General features: G+C 47.9%; 1 protein-coding gene across 1 annotated transcript; it reads left to right on the top strand.

The window, feature by feature from the left end:
• Nucleotides 1-476: 476 nt before the first annotated feature.
• On the top strand, nt 477-25,245 carry LOC118075660 (uncharacterized). Its single transcript, XM_035097777.2, has 9 exons — nt 477-2,046; nt 3,064-3,166; nt 4,731-4,999; nt 15,287-15,400; nt 17,476-17,581; nt 19,780-20,048; nt 20,930-21,032; nt 22,275-22,543; nt 24,779-25,245. The coding sequence occupies exons 1-9, from the start codon at nt 2,035-2,037 to the stop codon at nt 24,875-24,877; spliced, it is 1,344 nt and encodes a 447-aa protein (XP_034953668.1). The 5' UTR covers nt 477-2,034; the 3' UTR covers nt 24,878-25,245.

The following is a 25,245-nucleotide window of genomic DNA, read 5'->3' as shown; positions in this document are numbered from 1 at the left end:
TAAGAGGTATATGTAATAAAATTCTAGATAAAACACAGCTAAAATCCACAAAGCTATCTTTAAAAAAATATATGTATATACATAAGGAGTGTTTTGGCATTTGTACTGTTGCAACCTGTAAAGCCACCTTGGGCACCTGTTGATTACAGGCGAGAGTCTAAAGCTTCAAAATGAATAACAACCAAAAGTGATTTTTAAAATGCATGTTGCAATCTGTAACAGGGGAGCAAGCTTTCCCATTGCTACATGAAGAACAGCGATGTTGTGACTCTGTTCCTTTTTAACGCTACGTTTTGTACCATCTGTTCTTCTAATGTTTTATAAGTGAGATCAGTAAAATAAGTCCATGAATAAAAAAGGGCTGGACTGATGGATTGTTTATTTGGAAAATCTATTAACCGCTTGCTCAGAACACAACACAACACACACAGATATCTCCAAGCTATGCACATTTTCAGTTATATAGAGAACAAATTGTGTGTGTGTGTGTGTGTGTGTGTGTGTGTGTGTGTTTAATAACCCCTCGGTTATTAAAACATTTAAAATAAATGTACCTAAATCATATGTCTATGGATACGCTTGATGAAACAAACAAGTTTTCAGCAGGCGTCTAAAACAGTACTGTATAGTCAAGGTGCCTGCCTTTTGTGGGAGTTGGAGAGGGGGTCTTCAAGGCTTTATGCCAGCATTCACAGATGCAGGCTGTATACACATCACCATTTATTTCGACTCCCCTGCGCTGCCCACCCCACCACTGGTGTTTAGTCCAGTACAGTGGTACCTCAGTTTACAAACACAATTGGTTCCGGAAGTCTGTACTGAACCTGAAGCGTACTTAACCTGAAGCGAACTTTCCCATTGAAAGTAAAGGAAAGTGGATTAATCCATTCCAGACGGTCCGTGGAGTACTTAAACTGAAGCGTACTTAACCTGAAGCAAACTTTCCCATTGAAAGCAATGGAAAGTGGATTAATCCGTTCCAGATGATCCGTGGAGTACTTAAACTGAAGCATACTTAACCTGAAGTGAACTTCCCCATTGAAAGTAATGGAAAGTGGATTAATCCGTTCCAGACGGTCCGTGGAGTACTCGAAGCGTACTTAACCCGAAGCATGGGTGTAATTGGTTCTGGAAGTCTGTACTTAACCTGAAGCGTACTTAACCTGAAGCAAACTTTCCCATTGAAAGTAATGGAAAGTGGATTAATTCGTTCCAGACAGGTCCGCGGAGTACTTAAACTGAAAATACTCAAACCGAGGCGTACTTAAACTGAGGTATGACTGTACACATGACATTGGTCAGCAGTGTGTGTGTGTGTGTGTGTGTGTGTGTGTGTGTGTGTGTGTGTGCTTTATGCAGCCAGCCAGTATTTCACAAGTATTTTCTCCGAAAAATATAAGTTACTTTACTTTGTGACTATGCCAGGGTCTACATACGTAAGTTTTTTTTATTGTTTTTGAAACAGCAGCACAACTTGTGATACATTGATGTACACGCACACACCAAATCTCGGGAACTGTAGTTTCCCACAGAGAGATCTGCAACCCCAGCACCCTTAAAACTTCAGCTCCCATGATTCTTTGCAGCGGGTGAGAGGGAGCGACGGCCTTTTCAATGTACGGCATGAAGTAGGCAGCCAGAGATCGCAACCAATGCCCTATTTGCAAGCATCTCTGTGTATGTTATTGTACCTTTCCTCTGCATGGGAAATCCAGGGGAAAGTTTTGCCCTTTTGGTGGCGGCGCCCACGTTTTGGCGAAACACAACTATCGCACCTTTTGAAAAAAGAAAAGAAACGAGAGGCTTCCTCCAGTTTCCTTGGCTTTGGCTTTTGGCAAGTCAGCCGGTCCCTCTGGGATGCCTGCTTCTGCCCATTTCAACACCCTCAGCCCAGGCCCTTTCCAGCGCCAAGGCTATTTAGAGCCTTCACCCCGCCCTGCCTGCAGCTGCCCACAATCGCTAAACTAAGCCACTGTCTGCTGGCGAGGGTGGAGGATCCGTTCGGGCCGGCCGGCCTGCCTGCAGCTCCTCAAGATGTTTGGCTGTGTAAGTACCAACTGCGACTGCGGTTGACAGGGAAGCCGAGTCTCGGCTCCAAGCTCTGCCCCTCTGGGCTGTGTTGTGGAATTGCCTCTGCTGTTGCTCCGGCCATTTCTGTTGGTGTGCATTGTGGTGTGTCAGAGAGCATGGCCCCTTCTGAAGCGTCTCTCTGCCATCTCTCAGCCGAGTTAAATATAGCCATCTCTGGGTGCCCTCAGGGATTATGCTGCTCAAGGTTGGATTTTGACTCCTAGCAAAGCGTCCAGACAGGCCTCTGGACATTCAAATCGATTGCTGTTTTTGCTGTTAAATGGTAAGTTTCTAGTTCATAGGACTGTAGCAAAACACACACACACACAAAGGCGCTGCTGTGTCTTAAATGACAGGGCTTTTCGATTTGACGCATAGAATCAAAGTGGGTTATTTTATTTTATTTTGGATTGTTGCGTTATGTTGTGAAATGGGTTAGTATGCAAGTGTTACTGTAATGATGCATCGTTCTGAATTTTAGCGGTTCTGCCGTGAGCTGGTTTGAGCACGTATTTATACGGAAAAGCAGCATAAAAATGTTAATCATGGCATCAGGTTGTGGTGCGTGGCATTGGACTCCCATGACGACACCTGTAATTCTGAGCCCCAGCTCAGATTCCATATTTAACCTAGACTTAGTATGTTTTAGCAACTCAGTTAGCATTTTGAAGCCCGCCTTAACCTAGCTGCTATCTCTGGTATTCTTCAAGACATATACTGAGTGAGAAAACATTATTTTTACATTTTACAAGACTGTGTGTGATTGTTATTTTAAGGGGGGGGGGCAAGGAAGTAATACCAGGAAAAACCAGCCTGCCTTAAAGCGACCTGGATTACTAACACTAAAAGGCTAAAATTAGCCTATCTGTAGTGGTGCTGGGGTCTTGCTGGTTTCCTGCTACAGTCCTACCTGCATTGTCACCTTGCTGATTTACACTCCTTTACCACATCAGCTCCCTCCTGGCACTTGCTTCTCTGATTCTCTCTCAACAGGTAGATCCAAAGCCTGGAGACCTGATAGAGATTTCCCGTGTGGGCTACCAGCACTGGGCCATCTACGTGGGTTCCGGTTACGTGATCCACCTGGCTCCCTCAGGTAAGGTCCTCAGGCTTGTATCGGGTGCATGGCCAAGTCAGGCAGGACTTACGGTTGCCGGCATTGCCAACCGGTCCTGTGCCTCTCTGCTGGGCATTGCCAAGATGGATATCATTGCCCACCTTTTCACAACGCAGAAAGCTGTGGGGCTTTTCACGAGTGCTGGATTAGGGCCCTGGGTCCGCAGGATGCTTTTTCTAGAGAGGTGTGCATCTTGGCAGTTATCCCTGGATCACACCTTGCCACGCAATCTGGCCCAGACTCGTACACACATCCCTCTCTCTCTCCTCCATCCAGGCAAACAGGGGGCATGAACAGAGCTGTAGCTAGGTGATCTTGCGCCCCTGTCAGAACCATCCAGATTTGCCCCCTAGCTACGGACAAATTAGCTCTTCTTTCCGCTTTTCCTCCACCCCCCCCATTCAATTCACCCTCTATTTAAAACAATTTCTTATGAGGCAATAATCAATATTTATATTTATAGACATATTTTTAGCTGCTTTTGTGCCCCCCACCACATTCGCCCCTGGCGGGGGCCCACCTTGCCACCCCCTAGCTACAGCCCTGGGCATAAACAGAGTTCAATGACACTTTTAAGCCCAGAGGAAACACTCAAGGAGTGGGTGAAGCTAGAGCCAGTGAGGGATGTGGCCCAGAGAGGGCAACGTTTACATTTGTTACTCCACCTTCTTTTTTTTCTGCACTCTGTTTTTGCCTCTGGCTCCACCCACCTCTGCCATGTGGCCCCTGGAAAGTTGCCTAGAAGGGAATGTGGCCCTTGGGGTGGAAAAACCATCTCCACTCTAGTCCTACCTTAAAAGGGCTGCATCCTCCAGACTTTCTTGTTTGGGATGATGAGGGGGACGGCTATTGGTCTTTTTATTCTTATTTGCTGAGAAACCAGACCTATAGGAGCACATTTGGCACAGCTAGTCTTCGAGTTCTGGTTTTGTGTATTAAGGCTCTAGCAGCAGAGAGGGAGGCAGCTGGGGAGGAAATGATGGGGGAGCAGTCAGAGAAACGGCCCTTCCCCCCGATGCCTGAATTGAGACGCACAGCACCCTGTAGGACAAGGGGGAGGCGCTTTGGGGTTCCCAAGCTGTTATGTTGGGCGCGAAACAGAAAGAAGCCATTGCGAGGTTCTGACTCAGACTAAGCAGACATGTTTTCCAAACACTTTGCACTGTAAATAGAATGCACAATAAAAAACACCTTAAAGACAAGCAGGTGTGGAGTGTCGTTACTCAAGAGTAGCCGCAAGAACCTCTGACAGGCAGGATCCTTTCTTTAAATGATTCCTATTGTAAAAGATATTGGATATCACAATGGATTATGTTATTACAGGCTGGTGAAACTCAGATTCGGGGGGAGCAGGGCAAATGTGGCCCCCCCCAGTCCTCTTTACCTGGCCCTAAGCACCCCTCACCAGCCTTGCTCCACACCCTCCTGCCTGGAATGTGTCCTTGAACTCTGATCATGCCCCGTGCTTGTCTGAATGGAGGCTGGAGAGGAGTACAAAAAACAGGCCTCCTGTATTACTGATGTTCCCTTTGTGTCTTCCAAGATGACTTATACCAGGCCAGCACCTCCAGCCTGATGTCTGCCCTGTCCGAAAAAGCCGTGGTGAAGAAGGAACTCCTGTGGAGCATCGTCGGGGACGATACCTGCTGCATCAACAACAAATACGATCATACATACGAGCCGCTCCCAGCGAACAAAATAGTTCAGGAGGCGGAGGCACTCCTGGGCAAAGAAATCCGCTACAACTTGGCCAGCGAGAACTGCGAACACTTTGTCACCAGGCTGCGCTACGGCAGGGCTAGGAGCGACCAGGTGCGTATCGATGGGCCACAGCCATGTCTGCAGTGTGCCAGAGAAGCACACGTCTCACTGCTTCGAAAGTGCAGAGCAATTTTGTGGAAAAAGCTACTCTTATCAACCCCTTTCTCCCAATGTATTGCTGTAAAAACTCTTCCTGGAGCAGCTGTAATGAGAATGTTGTTGCATGTGCCCCAATTGCCGAGCAGCTTAGGGACTCTAGAGCTTCCTGTGCATATGCAGAGTTCAGTTCTCTTGGAATGAAGGTCACTGCAGATTCTGGTGCATCTACGACAGGCATAGGCAAACTCGGCCCTCCAGATGGTTTTAGGACTACAACTCCCATCATCCCTGACCACTGGTCCTGTTAGCTAGGGATGATGGGAGTTGTAGTCCCAAAACATCTGGAGGGCCGAGTTTGCCCATGCCTGAACGAGGATCTAGGATTTTATTTACATTCATATATATATAACGACTGACGCAAGTGGCGCTGTGGGTTAAAGTACCACAGAGCCTAGGGCTTGCTGATCAGAAGGTTGGCAGTTTGAATCCCCGCGATGGGGTGAGCTCCCGTTGCTCTGAACCATATAGAACAGGGATCCCCAAACTTCGGCCCTCCAGATGTTTTGGACTACAATTCCCACCTTCCCCGACCACTGGTCTTGTTAGCTAGGGATCATGGGAGTTGTAGGCCAAAACATCTGGAGGGCCGCAGTTTGGGGATGCCTGATATAGAATATCTTGTTGAACTGTATTTTAACACGCCCATCAACCCTAGCAGGACTGTAATTCCAGGACATGGAGAGTGTCCCTATTTTCCAGTAAAAGTCCTGGAATTACAGAAGCCACCCTGGTTTCCTTTTTTTATCCTGGAATGTCCCGCTTTTCCTTAGGACATACCTATTTTCATTGGAGGGTATGGAGTTATGCAGCCCCTGAGCCAAGGAGATAAGTAACTATTCAACCTTTAGCAGACATCTGAAGGCAGCCCTGTATAGGGAAGTTTTTTTATGTTTCATTTTTATTCTTCTTCAACACCTTTATCTATATATATAAAAATGTAAAAATCGTGAAAGTGCGTGTTCCACTTTTCTCCGTAAAAGTGTAGGAGGAGGAGCTGAGGGAATAACGCTACTTGAGGGCGCTGTTTGACTTGGTGGAAAACCAGGTTTATACCTGCCCAGGTGTGAGATTTGAGGGATTTTCTTTTCCAACAACGCTTGGGGAGTGGCCTGGATCGTTGTGTCAAAATTTCAGGACGATCGTTCAAGCGGTTATGGAGAAAAGTGGAACATGCACTTTCACAATTTTTACATTTTTATATATAGAGAGAGAAGCTGTCCAGAGTGGCTGGGGTGGGCGCAGTATAAATAAAATTATTATTATTATCATTATTATTGACGACATCCCTATTTTCACAGGAGAATTGTTGGCAGGTAGGCCAGCAACATCTTAGAGACCTTACAGCTTAACAGTTTCCCCTTCTGTGTCGTTTGCAGGTGAGAGACACCTTGGTTGCTGGCACAGTAGGGCTCTTTGGCGTAGGCCTCGTGGCTATTGCGGCGACAGTGGTCAGCAGCTTATTCGTGCCCAGAAGGCACAGAGAGGAATAAATACCGGTAGCTGCACACTCCTTCATCGAACCCCGTGGCGGGAAATCCTTTCCTGTTAGAAACTTACCCTCTTTCCTAGTCTGTTTCAAATTCTGAAATCAGCGCAGTTCAGGACATGACGCTTTCATTTTTAAAAGCAAGGTGCTGCTCAGTGAAGATTAAACACGTTGACTTTGTGCTGTTATACTGGGAATGTTTTCAAGGGCATCTTATAGAAACCTCACAGGGTTTTTTGGGGGGTGGGGTGAGAGGTTGGGGGTGTCCTGGGGCCACATGCCAGCGTCTTCCTCACTGCTGTCACCCACTCTTGCCATGGGCCCAATCCGCATGGATGCCCAGGGGAAGAGCGCATGTCATGTGGGGAGTGTGGGAAGTGTTCCTTGAAGGAGTAGAGATGCTTAACTCTGTACGTAATATTATCCCAGAAATCAAGTATGAACACTGACAAGGACCTGAACCACAGGGTTGTAGCCAGTGGTAGCCATACTCAGAGCTGGCCCATTTAAGTTAAGCAAGGTTAACTTAAGCAAGGCATGCCTAAGCAAGGTTAAGGAACGCGGGTGGCGCTGTGGTCTAAACCACCGAGCCTCTTGGGCTTGCCGATCAGAAGGTCAGCAGTTCGAATCCCTGCGACGGGGTGAGCTCCCGTTGCTCAGCCTGTAAAGCGAGATGAGCGCCGCAACCCAAGAGTCGCCTGCGACTGGACTTAACTGTCAGGGGTCCTTTACCTTTTTTTAAAGCAAGGTTAATCAGTTTTAATGGGTTTACTCTGAGCAGAACTTAGCTGCGTACAAGCCACAGAAACCAGCCTGCGCATTCTGTTCCTCAAAGGAGGCTGGTGTGCCACATTCGCACTCCTTGTTTCCTCACCACCTGAAGTGTGCTTGGCAGGCACGACTGACACGGCCTTCTCAGTGGTGGCACTTGAGCTGTGGGAATCCCCTGCTGCAGGAGATTTAGCTAGCTCTCCTTTCGATGTCTTTTTGGACACCAGATAAAACGTCTTTTTTCTTTTAAAGGATACCGCTTTTCTAGATAGCCCCATTGAGAGACAAGCTGTTTTATGACCTCTGCTTGCTGTTTCTCTCCTTCTAGAATTTTGTCTTAGGTACCTTTTGTCAGTTGCCTTTTGTAAAAAACAAAAACAAAAACAAAACCCTCTGCTTCTGTTTTTAGAATAGAAAGGTCGATTTTTTTTTTAAAGTCTTAATAAATATGTAATTATTAAAAACAGGTCTCCCTCTCTGGTCTTTAAGCAATTGTAAATGTGGAATAGAATTCCTCCTTAATGTCTCCAGAGGAATGGGGGGCTAACTTATTTCTCTGTAACACCTCAATTAGGAGAGGTGATGCGGTCCCTGGACACAGTGGTGAGCTGTCCTGGTCAACTCTGTCTCATGGGCATCTATCTACCATCTCCATCTGGAATGTGGTCTGAGACCCTGCCTGCCTGCGCACTGTCTTGCCAAAGTGGTACATGCTCTGGTTATCTCCTGCTTGGACTACTGCAATGCGCTCTACGTGGGGCTACCTTTGAAGATGACTCGGAAACTACAACTAATCCAGAATGCGGCAGCTAGACTGATGACTGGGAGCAGATGAATAACAGCAGATCTATTTGAAAACAGTATAATGTAGACACCTGTGGCAGAGACCTGTTTATCCAGCTAGGATAGCTTGTTGATGCAACATATTGTTTCGAGAAAGTGCAGGGGTGCCAACTTGAATAAAATATTGGGTGGGGGCAGGTAAGGGAGTTGGCTCCTATGGCTGTTGTATCTCAACAGAAAGGCTGTTCCACAGAACAGGGGCAGCCACACTGAAGGCCCTGCTCTGTGAAGTGGGCTTGTCATATCTTTGGAACTTGCAGGGGAAATTCTACAGGAACCCCCGGGCCTCCAGAAGTTGCTGAACCTCCACTGCCAGCAGCCCCATGGCTGGGATGGGAACTGCAGTTCAGCGACACCAGGAGGGCCAAAGGTTCCCTAGCCCCAATGTAAGGGCTAAGGCAGTCTCTCGAGTGACTTTGTCCCTATGGATGAAGGAGCTGAGAGAAAGTGAGTAAATACTTCCCCGAGTTGGTGGGGCAAATGGTATCATACTCCCCCACTTCACATGTTCCCCCCCCTCCCAGCAGTATTTAATGGTTACTTGGTAACAGATGAGGTAGCACTTTCCCTGTGATGTCACTCCAAGCATCAGGTAGAAAATGGGTGGTTAAATTCATTTGCCACAGGGAAAAATTGACAGCCCACTGCAGGTACACAAGGGTTTGTACGTGGTTGGAAGGGGGGGTTTCTGCCTCTAGTTTTCTCTACTTTATCTGCGGTGGTTGCTGGGGTGTATTGAATTTGTACCTACCTCAAGCCCAACACTCGCAGAAGGAGGCCCTGACGTGTAAGTAAGAAAAGAGATCTTCCATCAGGGAAGTTAAGGGTAAGGGCTTGGTCCGCAGACACCGAACTCGGAATTCCAGAGAATGAGAGAAGATGTTCAGGACTGAGTGAAGAAGTCCCAATGGTTTCTGTGCCCCTGGCCTCATTTCTAAGACGAGGCGTGATGGTTGAGGCCCACCAGGGAGACCCCCCCCATCAATTAGCTCCTTCCCCTGGTTTCCTCCTGCTCTGGACACTACCAACACAAAAGGTTTATGATGCTATCGGGAGAGCAGAGTCTCTCTCTCTCTCTCTCTCTCTCTCTCTCTCTCTCTCTCTCTCTCTCTCTCTCTCTCTCGTATTCATTTAGCTGTCAGAATATTGGTTTTCTTGCTTTGGGATCTGACGATCTGCCTATCATAAGCCAAGCTGCCAACCTGCTACAGTATTATCTATAGAGCAGCCTTTGCCAGCCTGCTGCCCTCCAGGTGGATAGCTCAGTTGGTTAGAACATGGTGCTGAAGAAACAAGGTTGCAGGTTCGATCCCCGTATGGGACAGCTGCATATTTCTGCATTGCCGGGGGGCTGGACTAAGATGATCCCTTCCAATTCTACAATTCTAGGATTCTATGTTTCTATTTGGACAGTGTTCTCGAAGCTACCAACATGAGTCTGACCAAACTGCGGGAGGCAGTGGAAGACGGGAGTGCTTGGCGTGCTCTGGTCCATGGGGTCACGAAGGGTCGGACACGACTTAATGACTAAACAACAAAAAATGTTTCTGTTTTGGACTACAACTCCCATTAGCCTCACCAGCAGAGGGAAAATGGGAGTTGCAGTCAAAAAAACATCTGGAGGGCACTGGGTTGGTGAGGGCTGATATAGTCATCAATATACAGGACATTTGTTGATTTAGACAGGACCCTGCTCCCAAGGGGTTTACAATCTAAATTTCAGCTGAAGTTAAATAGCAGAAGTGGTAGGGATGGGGAGGGAGGCAAAGACAGGCAAAGGGAGGGGGGCAATTAATGCATATTAATTTTGGTTGATTAATCATCTGTCTTTTAAAGTGATTAAATGGAAATGAATTTGCAAATGAGAAAATGCACCTTGGGGTGCTGGAGAAATCTTGTTGAATAAACAAGCCATATCACTCATTGTCAGAAGGAAAGGCCACCAGTATTTATTCCTTTATTGTCCTATTTTAGCAACAGGCTGGACCCAAAATAGCTTTTCTGAAACAGACACGGCTGCCCTTGACTTTCAGCTGCACTGATTAAAACTGGTATTAGTCATAGTTGGCATGGCATTTAGACAGCACTGTTTGAACATTACAAGCCATCCTGACGATGGTCTTGCAAAGTAGGCCACGATTGTTACCCACTGCTCCCTCATGTTGCAGCTGAGGCTGAGAGAATAATGGCTTAACTAAGGCCTCTTAGTGATTTCATGGATGAGGTAAGAGGATGGTCTTAGTCACTGCATGCACCAGCTGGTGTGTGTGTATACACAGAAACCAAAATATATTGGTATTTTCAGCCTTTTTGTCCTATTTGGTGTGACCATGAGTCCTGTGGGGAAGGCAGAGAGCTGTGTGTGTGTAGAAAGGAACTGACAGCTATTTTGCTGTACTATTGTAGATTCCCACCTAGAGTTTTTTGAGTTAATAAAAATAAAAATAAAACTTACTACTTATACCTCGCCCATCTGGCTGGGCCTCCCCAGCCACTCTGGGCAGCTTCCAACAGAATATTGGAAACACAACAAAACATCAAACATTAAAAACTTCCCTAAACAGGGCTGCCTTCAGATGTCTTCTAAAATTCAGACAATTATTTATCTCCTTGACATCTGATGGGAGGGCGCCACTACCAAGAAGGCCCTCTGCATGGTTCCCTGTAACCTGTAAGGGAAGACTTTATGCTGGACTTTATGCCCCCGATTCAAGAAACCACAATAATCATAGATATTATTATTATTATTATTATTATTATTATTATTATTATTATTAATATACTGCCCTTCATCGAAAGATCTTAGTTAGGGTGGTTCGCTAGATAAAAACACAAGATAAATGCACAAAACAATAACTTTACTTTCCCCTCCCACAAACACATTTAAAAGGTTGCAGAATATTAATCAGCCAAAGGCCTGGTTAAAGAGGAACATATTTGCCCGGCGTCTAAAGATATGTAATGACAGTGCCAGCCAAACCTCCCTGGGGAGAACATTCTAGAAACAGGGAGCTGCAGCAGAAAAGGCCCGTTCTTGTGTTGCCACCCTCCGGACCTCTCGCAAAGGGTGCACACAAAGAAGGGCTTCAGAGGATGATCACAGAGTCTGGGGCGGTTCATATGAAGAGAGGCGGTTCTTGAGGTATCGCGGTCCAGAGCAGTTTAAAAGCTTGAGAGAATAAAGAGGTTTCCACCTGGTGCCAAAAGGGTAACTAAAATGATTTAAGGGGCAGGAGCAACTCCCCTATGAGGAGAGGTTACAGCCTTGGGGGCTTTTCGGGTTGGTTTAGTGGGGAAAAGTGATGTCATCAGCTCCCAGTGTGTTTCCGAGCACAATTCAAAGTGTTGGTGCTGACCTTTAAAGTCCTAAACGGCCTCGGTCCAGTATACCTGAAGGAGCGTCTCCACCCCCATTGTTCTGCCCGGACACTGAGGTCCAGTGCCGAGGGCCTTCTGGCGGTTCCCTCACTACGAGAAGCCAAGTTACAGGGAACCAGGCAGAGGGCCTTCTCTGCAGTGGCACCCGCCCTGTGGAACGCCCTCTCACCAGATGTCAAAGATAAAAACAACTACCAGACATTTAGAAGACATCTGAAGGCAGCCCTGTTTAGGGAAGCTTTTAAGGTTTAATGGATTATTGCATTTTAATGTTCTGTTCTGTTGGAAGCCGCCCAGAGTGGCTGGAGAGGCTCAGCCAGATAGGCGGGGTATAAATAATAAATATTATTATTATCATCATCATCATCATCATCATCATCATCATCATTTTATTTGTATGCCGCCTTTCCACAGTTAAAAACAATGCTCAAGGCACCTTACAACATGACAATATTTACATAATTAAAGGTAAAGGGACCCCTGACCATTAGGTCCAGTTGCGAACAACTCTGGGGTTGTGGCACTCATCTCGCTTTATTGGCCAAGGGAGCCGGCGTACAGCTTCCGGGTCATGTGGCCAGCATGACTAAGCTGCTTCTTGCAAACCAGAGCAGCGCATGAAAACGCCATTTACCTTCCCACCGGAGCAGTACCTATTTATTTACTTGCACTTTGACGTGCTTTCGAACTGCTAGGTTGGCAGGAGCAGGGACCGAGCAACAGGAACTCACCCCATCGCGGGGGTTCGAACTGCCGACCTTCTGATCGGCAAGCCCTTGGCTCTGTGGTTTAACCCACAGCGCCACCCGCGTCCCTATTTACATAATTACAAAAGTCATAAACAATAAATAAACCACATCAAAAAAACCACAACCAAATGTAAAACAATTTCCACATAAATCAAAATCTAAACTAAGAGTACAGCATGAATATCACAGTTTAAATGTCATAGGTAAAAAAAACCAGCATTTTTAAAACAACACAACACAACACACAACCACCAGCAGCAGCAGTTCTTATACGCCTGTCAGGCCCTGCCCTAGGCCAGGTGGTGAGTGGCAAGACTGGGGCCCTCCTCTAATGTGAAGCTTTTCTCACAGTTCCCCACCTGCTGTGTTTGCCTATGAGAAATTTCCCCCTTTTTTTTGTAAAGGGAAAATATTTGGGGGAAACTAGTAGGGTTGCTGGAAACCACCGGAGGGGACAGAGCGCTTCTGTGCTCGGCTCTTGCTTGTGAGCGTCCCAGAGACACCTGGGTGGGCATTGTGAAAAGTGTAAGCTGGGCTGGATGGGCCTCTGGCCTGATCTAGCAGCATCTTCTTGTGCTTAAGGGATTATGGGAGCTGGAGTCCAGCTTTATCTGGAGGAACACAAGTTCCGCACACATCCTCTAATAAGACGTAGATAGTGAGAGCGCTTGGGCAATTCTCCCTTCCCCACTCTAGGCAATGGATCTCCTAGGTCTGTTCCCAGCTGCCAAGGCCTTCTTGGAATAAATTTTGCCTGACTGATGTGTCAATATCCAGAGCAGCCTCATGCAATCTGTGGCCGGCTCACACCCAGCCCAACAACTGGATGTTGTGTCTTGATGCTCCTTTTCTTTGCAGTGCCAGACAGGCAGCCGCCCCTCTGAAAAATACAGGCCGTTACACAGGCCTGATGGGCTTCGTGGGTTACCCAGAATTGATCTAGGCACACTCCCAGGATCAATGTTTAGAACAGGTGTTGGGAATTTTGACCCTCCAGAAATTGCTGAACTACAACTCCCATCATCCTTGGCCATGCTGCTTGGGGCTGACAGGAGCTGTAGTTCAGCAACATCTGGAGGACCAATGATTCCCCACATCCCTTTAGAGTAGGGTTTCCCAAACTTGGGTCTCCAGCTGTTGTTGGACTACAACTCCCATCATCCCCAGCTAGGAGGATCAGTGGTCAGGGATGATGGGAATTGTAGTCCAAAAAACAGCTGAAGACCCAAGTTTAGGAAACTCTGCTTTAGGGCAATGTTTCTCAACCTTTTTTGGGCCAAGGCACACTTGTTCCATGAAAAAAATCACGAGGCACACCACCATTAAAAAAGTTAAAAAATTTAACTCTGTGCCGCCCTATATTGACTATATAATTATGACTGTAAGAAACACTTGCCAATTGCTGTGTTGGTTGCAATCTCCTGTAATAAGGCTTCACAAGCCGCTGATTTCTCTGCCAGCACAATCCTTTGCTCAGCAAGTTTCAGGTTGAGCTCATCCAGCCAGCTTCTTTAAGTTTGTCTAAAACCACCCTCCCGTGGTGGTGGCTGTTGAGAGCTGCGCTCGCCCCGCGTCGTGACCCGGCCGGCTTCCTTTCCGGCGGGTCAGTGTTGTTTATTGGCGGCCGCCAGGCACGTGACAACGCAAATCGCCCTTCTCGTCGCCACACGTCGTGGCACACCAGCCAGCGTCTGGTTGAACAGTGGTTGAGAAACGCTGCTTTAGGGGATGTTATGCTTGTGCTCTGAGCCTCTCTCTCCCCCCCTTCTCTCCCCCCCCTCCTTTCAGACAATCCATGGCTGCTTCTTGTTTTTATAAGTACTTGTATGCCAAGTGGGCTGGGGTAGAGGGAGAGTACTGTATAGGCAGAGTTCAGCCAGGATGAGATTCTTTCAGGAACTTGAGCCAGGTATTTCAGGACCCTGGACAGCAGAGCCCAGGGAGCAAATTATTTGATCCAACTTGAGTGGGATTTGTGGGAGAACTTTAACTCCCCAGATATTCATCAGTCTCAGTCAGGATTGACCAATGGTCCCAGGGATCATAGAATCATAGATGTGTAGAGTTGAAGGGACCACTAGGGTCACCTAGTCCAACCCCCAGCAATGCAGGAATCTTTTTCCCAACATGGGTCTCAAAACCCACAACCCTGAGACTAAGAGTCTCATGTTCTACCAACTAAGCTATATCAGTTACCATCCAGCAGCCTCTGCAAGGCCCTAGCTTTCCCATCCCTGAACTAAAGTTTGTGTTCTCCAAGCCCTTCTCTGCAGGCTGGGTGGGGCCTCTCCTCCTCAGGCTCCGCCCCCTTGTTGAGGTAAGTAGAGCCTTAAAGGGGCATCTCTCTATCCTGGAAACTGGCGTTCCATTATGCTCTCTGCTGCCTCACACTGGGCATGTTGCCTCTGAGTGAGCAGGTTTTGATGCAATGCAAGACCCTCACAGAAGAGAAGTGAGAGCCCTTTTTCTAGCATAGGTCCTGAGGGATGCAGTCTCTGAGGATCCAGGCTGAACAGCAGGGCATCAGAAGTAGGGGTCCCTGGTTTTGGACTACAGTTCCCATCGTCTCTGACCACTGGCCCTGCTAGATAAGGATGATGGGAGTTGTAGTCCAAAAACAGCTGGAGATCCAAGAATGTGCTGGATTATGGCCATTTAGTCCAGCATCCTGCCCTCATGGTGACAACCCAGAGGCTTCTGGAAAACCAGAATCTGAGCACAACAGCATTCCCTGCTGCCTGTGAGTCCCAGAAACTGGCATACTGCCTTGTACAAGAGGAGGTAAAACATAACCACTGTGGCTATTAACCACCAATAGCTTTATGCCAGGGTTCAAACCTGGGACACTCTGTATGCATCGATACGACGTTCATTGGCTGGTCCTTGATTTAGTAGATATGAGAGAAGGAGGAATACCAGCTATCTGCTTTACCCAAATGCTTTCCTTCCTAGCTATGCCCATTGGAAGCCGACACTGAGAATAACACACCAAGCCTAGTGAAGATGAACGACGAGGAGCAAAACCACTCAGCCTTCTTTATCAGGGTGAAGAACCCAGCTGAGCTGGTAAGTTGCCACCCGTGCACCACTTGAATCACAGAGCAGGAAGGGACACCCAGGGTCATCTAGCTCAACCCCTGCAATGGAGGAGAGTTGCTTGCGGCCATGGAAATTTGCGGTGATAGAGCAGGGTTCTTCTCTGTTGCTCCAGATGTTGGGATGAACCGATGCAGTGGAGGCTAGTGATTGGCAAGGAGGCCAACACTAGGTGGAGCCAGAGACAATGATAGATGGAGCTGCACTGGTGGAGGAAGGGGTGTGTGGTGGGTGTGGTCCGCCCTGGGTGTTATCCCCGAGGGGTGTGTGACATCGCCACAACGCCCCCCTGGGACGCTCGCCACGAGCTGATTCCTCTTCCTCCTCGCTGAATTCTATAAAGGCAACACTGAGACTTAGGAGAAGGAGGCCGACATCTGGGGTCGCCCACTGGGCTGGTCGTAAGGAAAGAGGCATGCAGGTGGAGACGGGCTGAAGGCAGCCTGAACTTGGCAGAGCAAAGGTTGGAGTTAAAGGAGATAGGGGTCCACATCCCCACTAAAACCAGGAAGTGCCATTGGGCGACACTGAACCAGGAGCTCATTTCTCAGTGTAGCCTAGCTCACAGATTTGTTGAGAGGTTAAAGCAGGTTGGGAGGGGGAGATAGAGCCTTGTAGGCTACCTTGAGTTGTTTGGTAAAAGGGCAGACTATTAAAAGGAAGGGGAGATGAGGAAGAATAAATCTGCAATACATATCCACCTTCCTATTTCCCTTCTTTTCCTGCTGAGCACAAAACTGCCAGCAGAGGGAGCTTCGCCACAACTGGGGAGTGGGTGGGAACCACCACCTCCGAAATATTACCGCTATGGTATTTGTTGACTTTTGAGAGGTCTTAGTTTTCATTGAAGATGTTCTTGTGTAACAAAATAGTACATATAGCGTCTCCACCTTCATTTCATAGAGTCTTTATCACAGTTTGTTTACATGCGGTAAGAGACACTGTTGTCATAGACATTATGCGGGAAAAGAGAGGAGACAGAGGTGGGGAGAGATAATGTTCTTTCGTTCTAGTGCAGGGTTTTTGTAGGTCGTGTGTGTGTGTGTGTGTGTGTGTGTGTGTGTGTGTGGTTTGTCATATTTCAAACAGTGAAAATCCGGGCAAAAATGTTTATTCGGGGGGGGGGGGGGAATTGTTTAGCTTTTTATTTTTTATTTTTTACAAAAGTGCAACTTTTCCCTGATGTTTTGGAGCTTCCTTAAAGTAAAAGTAAAGTAAAATTGCCGGAAATGGCACTGCCGACAAGGGATGCCATACATCCGGATTTTCAAGGAATTTATTGTAGGTGGGTTGGCTGGTTTGTATGGGTCAGATTAGGCATATGCGGTGCATTTTTTCTGGGGGTATGCATACCCCTAAACATTTTGTGAATCTAAGTTTGCCCTCATTGAGGGGCAGTATTTCAATATGAGTAGGAAAATGAGAGTACCCCTAAACTTTTTTTTAAAAAAAGAAAAAAGCACTGGGCATATTAATTCATATGCTGTGGGGTGGTGGAATAGCTCATTCTATTGCTGTGCTGTATATGTGATAAAGGGGAGTCACACCGGGGTGAAGGCGCCCCCCTCTGCTTGTCCCCGTGCTAGTTTAAGTTTGCTGGTTAACTTTTCTAATAATAGGACATGGCGGCATATACAGTCCGAAACACCTGCCACACTAGCGTACCTATTCCTCCAAAACAAACTAAGGAAAACTCCTGTCTCTTTAAGAGCACAGCAGGGAGCAGTTTTGCCAGTGGCAGCTTCTCTGCTGAAGCCGTGCAGTTAGCTGCGATAAGAAGGAATTGGTGAAATCCACCCCCCCCTACAGCACAGCTGTTTAAAAAGGCACAGGAGGTCTGAATCCAGCAACCCAGAAAAAGGATTTGCAAAGGGTTTCAATTCCGAAATGAATGGCCCTCTGGGCAGGGAACTGAACATCCGGCAGCTCACGAGCAGAATTTGGCAGGCTAGGGGTGGGGTGGGGGCACAGAGCCAGATCAGAACATGGCAATGGCCAGCTGCCATAGAGCGGCAACTAAATTTTGTCTCCTGTTTTCCTTCTAGGATGAATTAAAACCTGGAGACCTCATTGAGATCTTCCGTTCTTCTTGTCAGCACTGGGCCCTCTATGTTGGGGATCGGAAGGTTGTCCACTTGGCAACCGAATGTGGTGAGCTCAGCAATACTTGTGGCCGCTTATGTTGGTTCTGATGATCTATCTCTAGAGTTGTGTTGGGGAGACTTTGGCACTCGATATGTCATTGTACTTCAGTTCCCAACCACCTCCGGCTAGCATGGGCAACTGTTAGGGGTGGTGGGAGTAGGAGAGTCCAAAGTTTCCCTTGTTTGAAGCCTGGGGGAGTTTCTCTTCTCAAACCATTGCAACAAATCCCCCTCTTACAATTGCATCGATGCTCTTGCCTTTTAAGCAGAGGATAAGCAGAGCAACAGCACCACCTACTGGCAGGCGTAGAAGTACCCAAACAATGCACTTCAGCAGACTGCGGTACTCTTCAGTTAGCTCCAAGGGATTTAACACCAAGCTAGGAAGATGGGGATGGGTTGTTTACGGGTCAATAAGAGATGCAAAGTTTACTGGTATCAACATGTGGTTGACAAGCAGGTGCCCTGCCCCAGTGGCGGAGCAAGCTGATCGGGCGCCTGGGGCGGGGCAAGCTGGGGCAGGATGCTCTGCGGGGCCTCCGAGGAGTCTGCCTGCCTCCTCCCACTCAGCCACCCTACAACTGAGGGGCAGGCGGCAAGCGGACCGTTTGGGGCAGTGCGGAGCCTGCGGGTGCCCAACCCACTTTGTCACTCCGAGGAGAGATGCGTGGCTCGGATGCGCTGCAGGCCCTGCGATGAGTGCCGCCCAGCATTTTGTCACCCCTTTCAGTGGAGACACCCGGGGCAGCCCACCCCCACTATCCACCCTTTCCCCCTGCCCTGGCTGCCAGTCGAAGTTGGGCCATGGGCCCATGTGGCCAGAGAGGGGGTGGGGAGCGAGAGGAGGAGAGAAAGAATGGGAGAGGGAGGGAGGGAGAAAGAGGTGAAGTAAATACTGCAAATTCATAGAGCCCCACAGGGCAGGTGTGGGCAGATTCTGCCCAGGTGTGGGCAGATTCAGATTCAGGATACTAGCCATGAGGTATGCTAACTGGAAAAGTCAAGGAAAAGATGGAGCTGGGGAGCAAGACAGAACACACGGGGACAAATATGCAATCACCACAAAGGGACTTAATGGAATATTGGATCCACTTCAAAATGGAATAGCTCTTATATTAGCTCCTCTCTTTTCCAGTCAGGGCTATAAGACTTCTGATGCACCTGTCAACTTTGCATCTCCATGGCTGCCTCCAAAGGCTGCCTGGGCCTTGCGAAGCCTCTCTGCATCAATCCAGTTTTAACATATACTTGCAGCCTAGTAACTGGTGTTGCTTGGAAATTCTAAGAAACCCCAAAATAAATGCAGCTCCGAAAAGGTTCAGTGCTCCATTTGCATCCAAAATGGCACCCAAATTTTATCCAAACACAGATGAAAAATGAGTCCTTGATCTTAACAACCACCACGCCAAATTTGGGTGGATTTTAGACACATATTTAAAAAACAGGACACAGGTGGTGCTGTGGGTTAAACCACAGAGCCTAGGGCTTGCTGATCAGAAGGTCAGCAGTTCGAATCCCTGCGATGGAGTGAGCTACCGTTGCTCGGTCCCAGCTCCTGCCAACCTAGCAGTTCGAAAGCATGTCAGAGTGCAAGTAGATAAATAGGTACCACTACAGCGGGAAGGTAAACAGCGTTTCCATGTGCTGCTCTGGTGCGCCAGAAGCGGCTTTGTCATGCTGGCCACATGACCTGGAAGCTGTACGCCAGCTCCCTCGGCCAATAAAGCGAGATGAGCGCACAACCCCAAAGTCGGTCACAACTGGACCTAATGGTCAGGGGTCCCTTTACCTTTACCTTTAAAAAACACTGTGAAAATGCTTCTTTAAAAAGTTTTTTGGAAAATATTGAATTTCCCATAAGCTCACCATCACCACCTAGTGTCGTATTTGTATAATGCACTTAAAAACACACTTGAAACATTTCATTTGCAGCTGTATAGCTGATTCCTTGGTTAAAACCACTGCAGTTTTGAAAAGCGCAGTTTGCCATCTTGATTAAAAATGGCATCCAAATGCTACTGAGCGTAGATAAGAAACCTGCTCCTTGATCTCAGGAACCATAATGGACAACTTGGTTACAGGATCTTAAGAGGTGTCTGAATGCCTAGAGAACAGATGGGGAGACAGGCAAGCTTTCCGAGAGATAGAGAGATGTGCTGTTTTCATCCCGTTCTCACTCTCCCCGCTTTTCCTTCTCCACCCCAGGTGACCATCTTCCAGATGGAACTCCGAATGCCTTGGCGGTCTTGCCCGACAGAGCTTACGTAAGGAAGGATTGGCTGGAAGATGTTGTGCGGAAGGACCGGTACCGGGTGAACAATAAACATGACGAGACGCAGCCGCCGCTCCCCCTGGCCAAGATACTCTGGCAGGCCGAGGAGCTGGTGGGCAAGGAGATGCCCTACACCTTCAACAGCCCCAACTGCGAGCATTTTGTTATGGAGCTACGATACGGAGCGGAAATGAATGAGCAGGTGCAGTGGGCAGGGCTGCCGTGTGCTTAGCGTTCAAGGGAAGAAGGCCTGTCAGCATACATGGGAGTTGTAGACCAGCCACATCCATTGAAAATTGGCATTGGCTATCCCTGGGGTAAGGGACAGGGGTGGTGCTGTGGTCTAAACCACAGAGCCTAGGGCTTGCCGATCAGAAGGTTGGTGGTTCAAATCCCCGCGACGGCGTGAGCTCCCGTTGCTCGGTCCCAGCTCCTGCCAACCTAGCAGTTCGAAAGCACGTCAAAGTGCAAGTAGATACGGTAAATAGGTACTGCTCCAGCGGGAAGGTAAACAGCGTTTCCGTGCACTGCTCTGGTGCGCCAGAAGCAGCTTAGTCATGCTGGCCACATAGGGTTGCCAGACTCAATAGAGGACAGGACTTCTGTGCCTTTAATTGCCCTGCTCTCTTTTGAGTCTGGAAACCTTAAAGAGAAACCAGCAGACCCTTTGTTTAATTTCCAAGCAAAGGGTCTGCTGGTGGCTCTTTAAGGTTTCCAGACTCAAAAGAGAGCAGGGCAATTAAAGGCACAGAAGTCCTGTCCTCTATTGAGTCTGGCAACCCTATGGCCACATGACCCAGAAAGCTGTCTGTGGATGAACGCTGGCTCCCTCGGCCTATAGAGCGAGATGAGCACACAACCCCAGAGTTGTCTGCGACTGGACCTAACGGTCAGGGGTACCTTTACCTTTACCCCTGGGGTAAAGCACTGGGCATGGAACCAGAACCAGAAATCTTGGCCACAAAAGGAAAATGACACCTTTCTGTCTCATCTCTGGGAGATGGGCAAGCAGCAGCCTCTTAGCACCGCCAAAAAAACCCACTTCAGTCTTTCTTGAATTTTCTTTTTTCTTTTTACCTGTAGGATGAAATTAAACCTGGCGACCTTATTGAGATCTTCCGCTCTTGTTATCAGCACTGGGCCATCTACGTTGGGGAAGGCAAAGTTGTTCACTTAGCTCCTGAATGTAAGTTTCCACGGAAACCCATCAGCCCAGGGCAAAGCCCATGAAATATCTTGCTCCTACAAAGTCTTGGAGTGGAATGAAGCCTGTTATACCTTCAGGGACAGACCACACCCCCTCAGGCCCCTCCCCTTCCTTGGGTTGCAGAAGGCCTTAAAGGGGCAGCTCTGTGGCTTGGATCCTAGCACTCCTCCTTAAGAATTATTTCATGGCAAGAACTCCTAGGATGGCTTATGGGCAGGGGCGAAACTAGGCTTTCTTTCACCAGGTTTGTCACACCCCCACCCCCACGCACATTTGCATACACACACACACACAGGCTGGGAGCCTCAATGGCACCCCTCTGGGGTCTTCACCTGGGGCAAAAAAAACCTGGCTAGCCCCCCCCTCCAGCCACGGTTCTGCTTGTGGGAGAGGTCTGAGCTGTTCAGGCTTTGTAACAGAATGACACCAGGAACCATTTATAACACACACACACATGCGCGCACACACTTTAGAGCCTTTCCCGATACTCTGTGCAGAACTCCAAGGATTGTTGAGCTGAACCTTGTACATGGCTTGTAGAAGGCACAAGTGTGGCCTGCAACAAAGTGTTGCAGCATGGAATTGCTTCTGTTCAGGGTTCCAGACAGCCAGGCTCTTTCAAACACTCTATTCAATTTGAAAGGCCTTTGGTCTGATCCAGCAGAACTCTTCTGAGGTTCTTGAAGGGCTGCTGCAGGAAACTTTCATGCCACCAGATGTTGCCGAACTCCCGTCAACTCCCTTGGCCATGCTTGAGGGGGCCTCTGGGAGTTGTAGTTCAGCAACAACTGGAAGGCCAAAGGTTCCCCATACCTGTTGCAGCAATGAGGAACCTGTGGTCCTCCAGATATTGCTGGACTACAGTTCCCATCATCCTTGGGTATGCTGACTTAAGGGCCTGATGGAAGCTGGAGTCCAGCAACACCTGGAGAGACTTCACATTTCCCTGTAGGAAGGCATTGTGGGAGCCAGAAGATGAAAACAAGTTTCCTTTACATAGAGTGTTCCACAGATGGTCTAGTAATAAATAATAGTGGAAACAGCAGCAGCAGCAGCAACAACAACAACCATCTTAATGGCAGGAGGGTGATCAATGTGCTCCAAATTTTTGCTTCCCCAGATCTCCCTATTTTAATTTGTCCTTTCAGTTCTTCCTGCCCTGTTTGTAGATCCTGAGCCCCTGAGAGTCTCCCCACCTATTTCCCCCTTCCCTCCCACAAGGTGACCGCCTTGCAAACGGTGCTGCCAGCGTACTGGCGGTCTTGTCCGACAGAGCTTACGTGAAGAAGGACTGGCTTGATGTCGTGGTGCGGAAAGACCAGTTCCGAGTGAACAACAAGCACGACCTCACGATTCCCGTGCTGCCACTTGCCAAGATCCTCCAGCGGGCAGAGGAGCTGGTTGGGAGGGAGATGCCCTACAACCTGACGAGCCACAACTGCGAACACTTTGTGATGGACCTGCGATATGGAGTTGCAATGAGTGACCAGGTAGAACTGCAGAACTGTAGAGCTGGGGGGGGTCCAGTCTAGTTCAGCCCCCCTGCATTTCAGAAACCACAGCAAAAGGAATAACTGGAGAGAGTCCAGCACCTTCTGAGGATTTCTGTTCCACTGTAGAACAGCTCAGAAAGTGATCTCCTTTTTTGAAGTGAGACAGCAATTAGTTCAGCCTCAGTTCAACACGGAAACAAGGCTGGAGACTGAACTTTTTTTTTAAAGAAAGAGAGGGAGGAAAGTAAAGGTGGTGCGAGGGAGGTTTCTTTCTTTCTGCTTTACATTTCTTTTGTTATGTTGTCATGTCTGGCTCAGACAGGTCTCGCAGGTTCCTGAAGCAAGGCCAAAAACCCGCAACACCTCCTTGACCAGAAAAGAGAGCAGAATGAGCATGTTCGCTATGGCAGCAGCGATGTCCCTTTTTTCTAGCGCTTTCAACTCTCTGGAGCGAAAATCCCAATACACCTGCTGCTTCCCTCTTGCCCCAAAGGCTACCCTATTAGAGCTAATGCATTGCAGCGAGTAAACTGTAAACCAGGAAGTCTCTGGTTCAAGCGTGGCCTCAAATTCACTTGAAGTGAAATAAAAAAAATTCCTTCAGTAGCACCTTAAAGACCAACTAAGTTTTTATTTTGGTATGAGCTTTCGTGTGCATGCACACTTCGTCAGATACATGAAGATATGACGAAGTGTGCATCAGATATGACGAAGTGTGCATGCACACGAAAGCTCATACCAAAATAAAAACTTAGTTGGTCTTTAAGGTGCTACTGAAGGAATTTTTTTATTTTGCTTCGACTCAGACCAACACGGCTACCTACCTGTCACTTGAAATGAGGCAGTGTTCGTTCACCCTCAGTGTTTTCCCCTTCTGCAGAGTAGGGATCATGATCCTGCCCTACTTTACAAGTATGGATGGGGGATAAAGTTGCATTTACAGTCATACCTCAGTTTAAGTATGCCTCGGTTTGAGTATTTTCAGTTTAAAAGTACTCCACGGACCTGTCTGGAACGGATTAATCCACTTTCCATTACTTTCAATGGGGAAGTTCGCTTCAGGTTAAGTACGCTTCAGGTTAAGTACTCCGCAGACCCATCTGGAACGGATTAATCCACTTTCCATTACTTTCAATGGGAAAGTTTGCTTCAGGTTAAGTATGCTTCAGGTTAAGTACGGACTTCCGGAACCAATTACACTCATACCTCGGGTTAAGTACGCTTCAGGTTGAGTACTCCGCAGACCCGTCTGGAACAGATTAATCCACTTTCCATTACTTACAATGGGAAAGTTCGCTTCAGGTTAAGTACGCTTCAGTTTAAGCACTCCACGGACCGTGTGGAACGGATTAATCCACTTTCCATTACTTTCAATGGGAAAGTTCGCTTCAGGTTAAGTACGCTTCAGGTTAAGTACAGACTTCCGGAACCAATTGTGTTTGTAAACCGAGGTACTACTGTAAAGGCAAACACACTGAGTCTGGGCTTTCCAAAACAATACACAAACCGAGACACAACTATCTTTCGAAATTCACAGTTATCTGAATTTTGCAATGTTGTTCTCCAGGCAAGAAATGTGTAGGAAAAAAATTTGCGACAAAGTGTGCATAAAACAGCATAATTAGTAAAAAATAACTTTTTTTTGGGGGGGGGAGAGCATTACATTGGGGAAAACTGCATGGCTAAAATGCATATTTTGCAAAATTGCATACGAAAACGTGGGTATATACAGGAGACATTCATACTGAAATGCCGATGAATTTGCAAACTGAGATGGAAATGTGGAGGAAAAATGAGAAACAGAGAGAAAGTGAAACAGACAGATGCACCAATCTCCATCACAGTTTGCAGCAATCCCTGCAAAGAGGAATTGATGGTTAAACTACTCTGTGGAATTGTAGCTTTGTGATGGAATGGGGGACTCCTAACACTCTCAGCACAAGTCTGTTTGTAACCATTTATTAGAAGAATGGATAGGATGTGAAGACGGGGCTTCTCCACACTTCTGTTTGCCCATCCACTCCCTGCCAAGAAAACCAGGGGTTTGGCATTTGTGACGATTTAGCACTAAAGAGCGGTTTATCCGGAAGAAAACGGTGGGGGAAAGGTAAAGCCGCTCAGACACACATGACAAGCGGAAGTGTGTGTCAGGCGTGTGACAGCAGCGTGTGACTTCTGTGAATCTCTCTCTGACTCATAGCCCACCCACCATTCTCTCCCCTTTTCTTACAGGTCACCGAGGCCATTGCTGTGGGGACAATTGGCATGATGGGTGTGGCAGCCGCCATGATCCGATCTGCGGCGAAGAGGCGCAAGCACCGCTACGAATAGCTCGTGGGGAGGGGCCAGGGGCCTCCATGGCGGGATCATTACCAGCTCTGGGGGTGTTTTTTCGACTGCCCAGCGTCTTTTATTTGACAGATTGTTTTCAGACCACCAGACCAAAGATTAAATCAGATTTCGTGACAGAAGAAAACCATCCACCCACCCACACCGTGCTTGGAGCCAATAAAACTCTCTTCAGGATATACGCTTGTGGCAGGATCTGTTCTGTTGGCGACTCCGCTGAGCCCTACTTTGTCCGGTGGACGTTGCTAAGGCGACAAAGTGGTGATGGCACTGCCGGTTTCTAATGTGAATAGCTAAGCAACAGAAATGGTGGTACCAAGCCTCTTGTCATGGTTGCTTGGCAACAAAGA

Source organism: Zootoca vivipara, chromosome 17, assembly GCF_963506605.1.
Source record: "Zootoca vivipara chromosome 17, rZooViv1.1, whole genome shotgun sequence".
In the NCBI taxonomy this organism is placed as follows: domain Eukaryota; kingdom Metazoa; phylum Chordata; class Lepidosauria; order Squamata; family Lacertidae; genus Zootoca; species Zootoca vivipara.
Note: the sequence above shows the minus strand (reverse complement) of the source record. Positions and strands in the feature narration are given on the sequence as shown.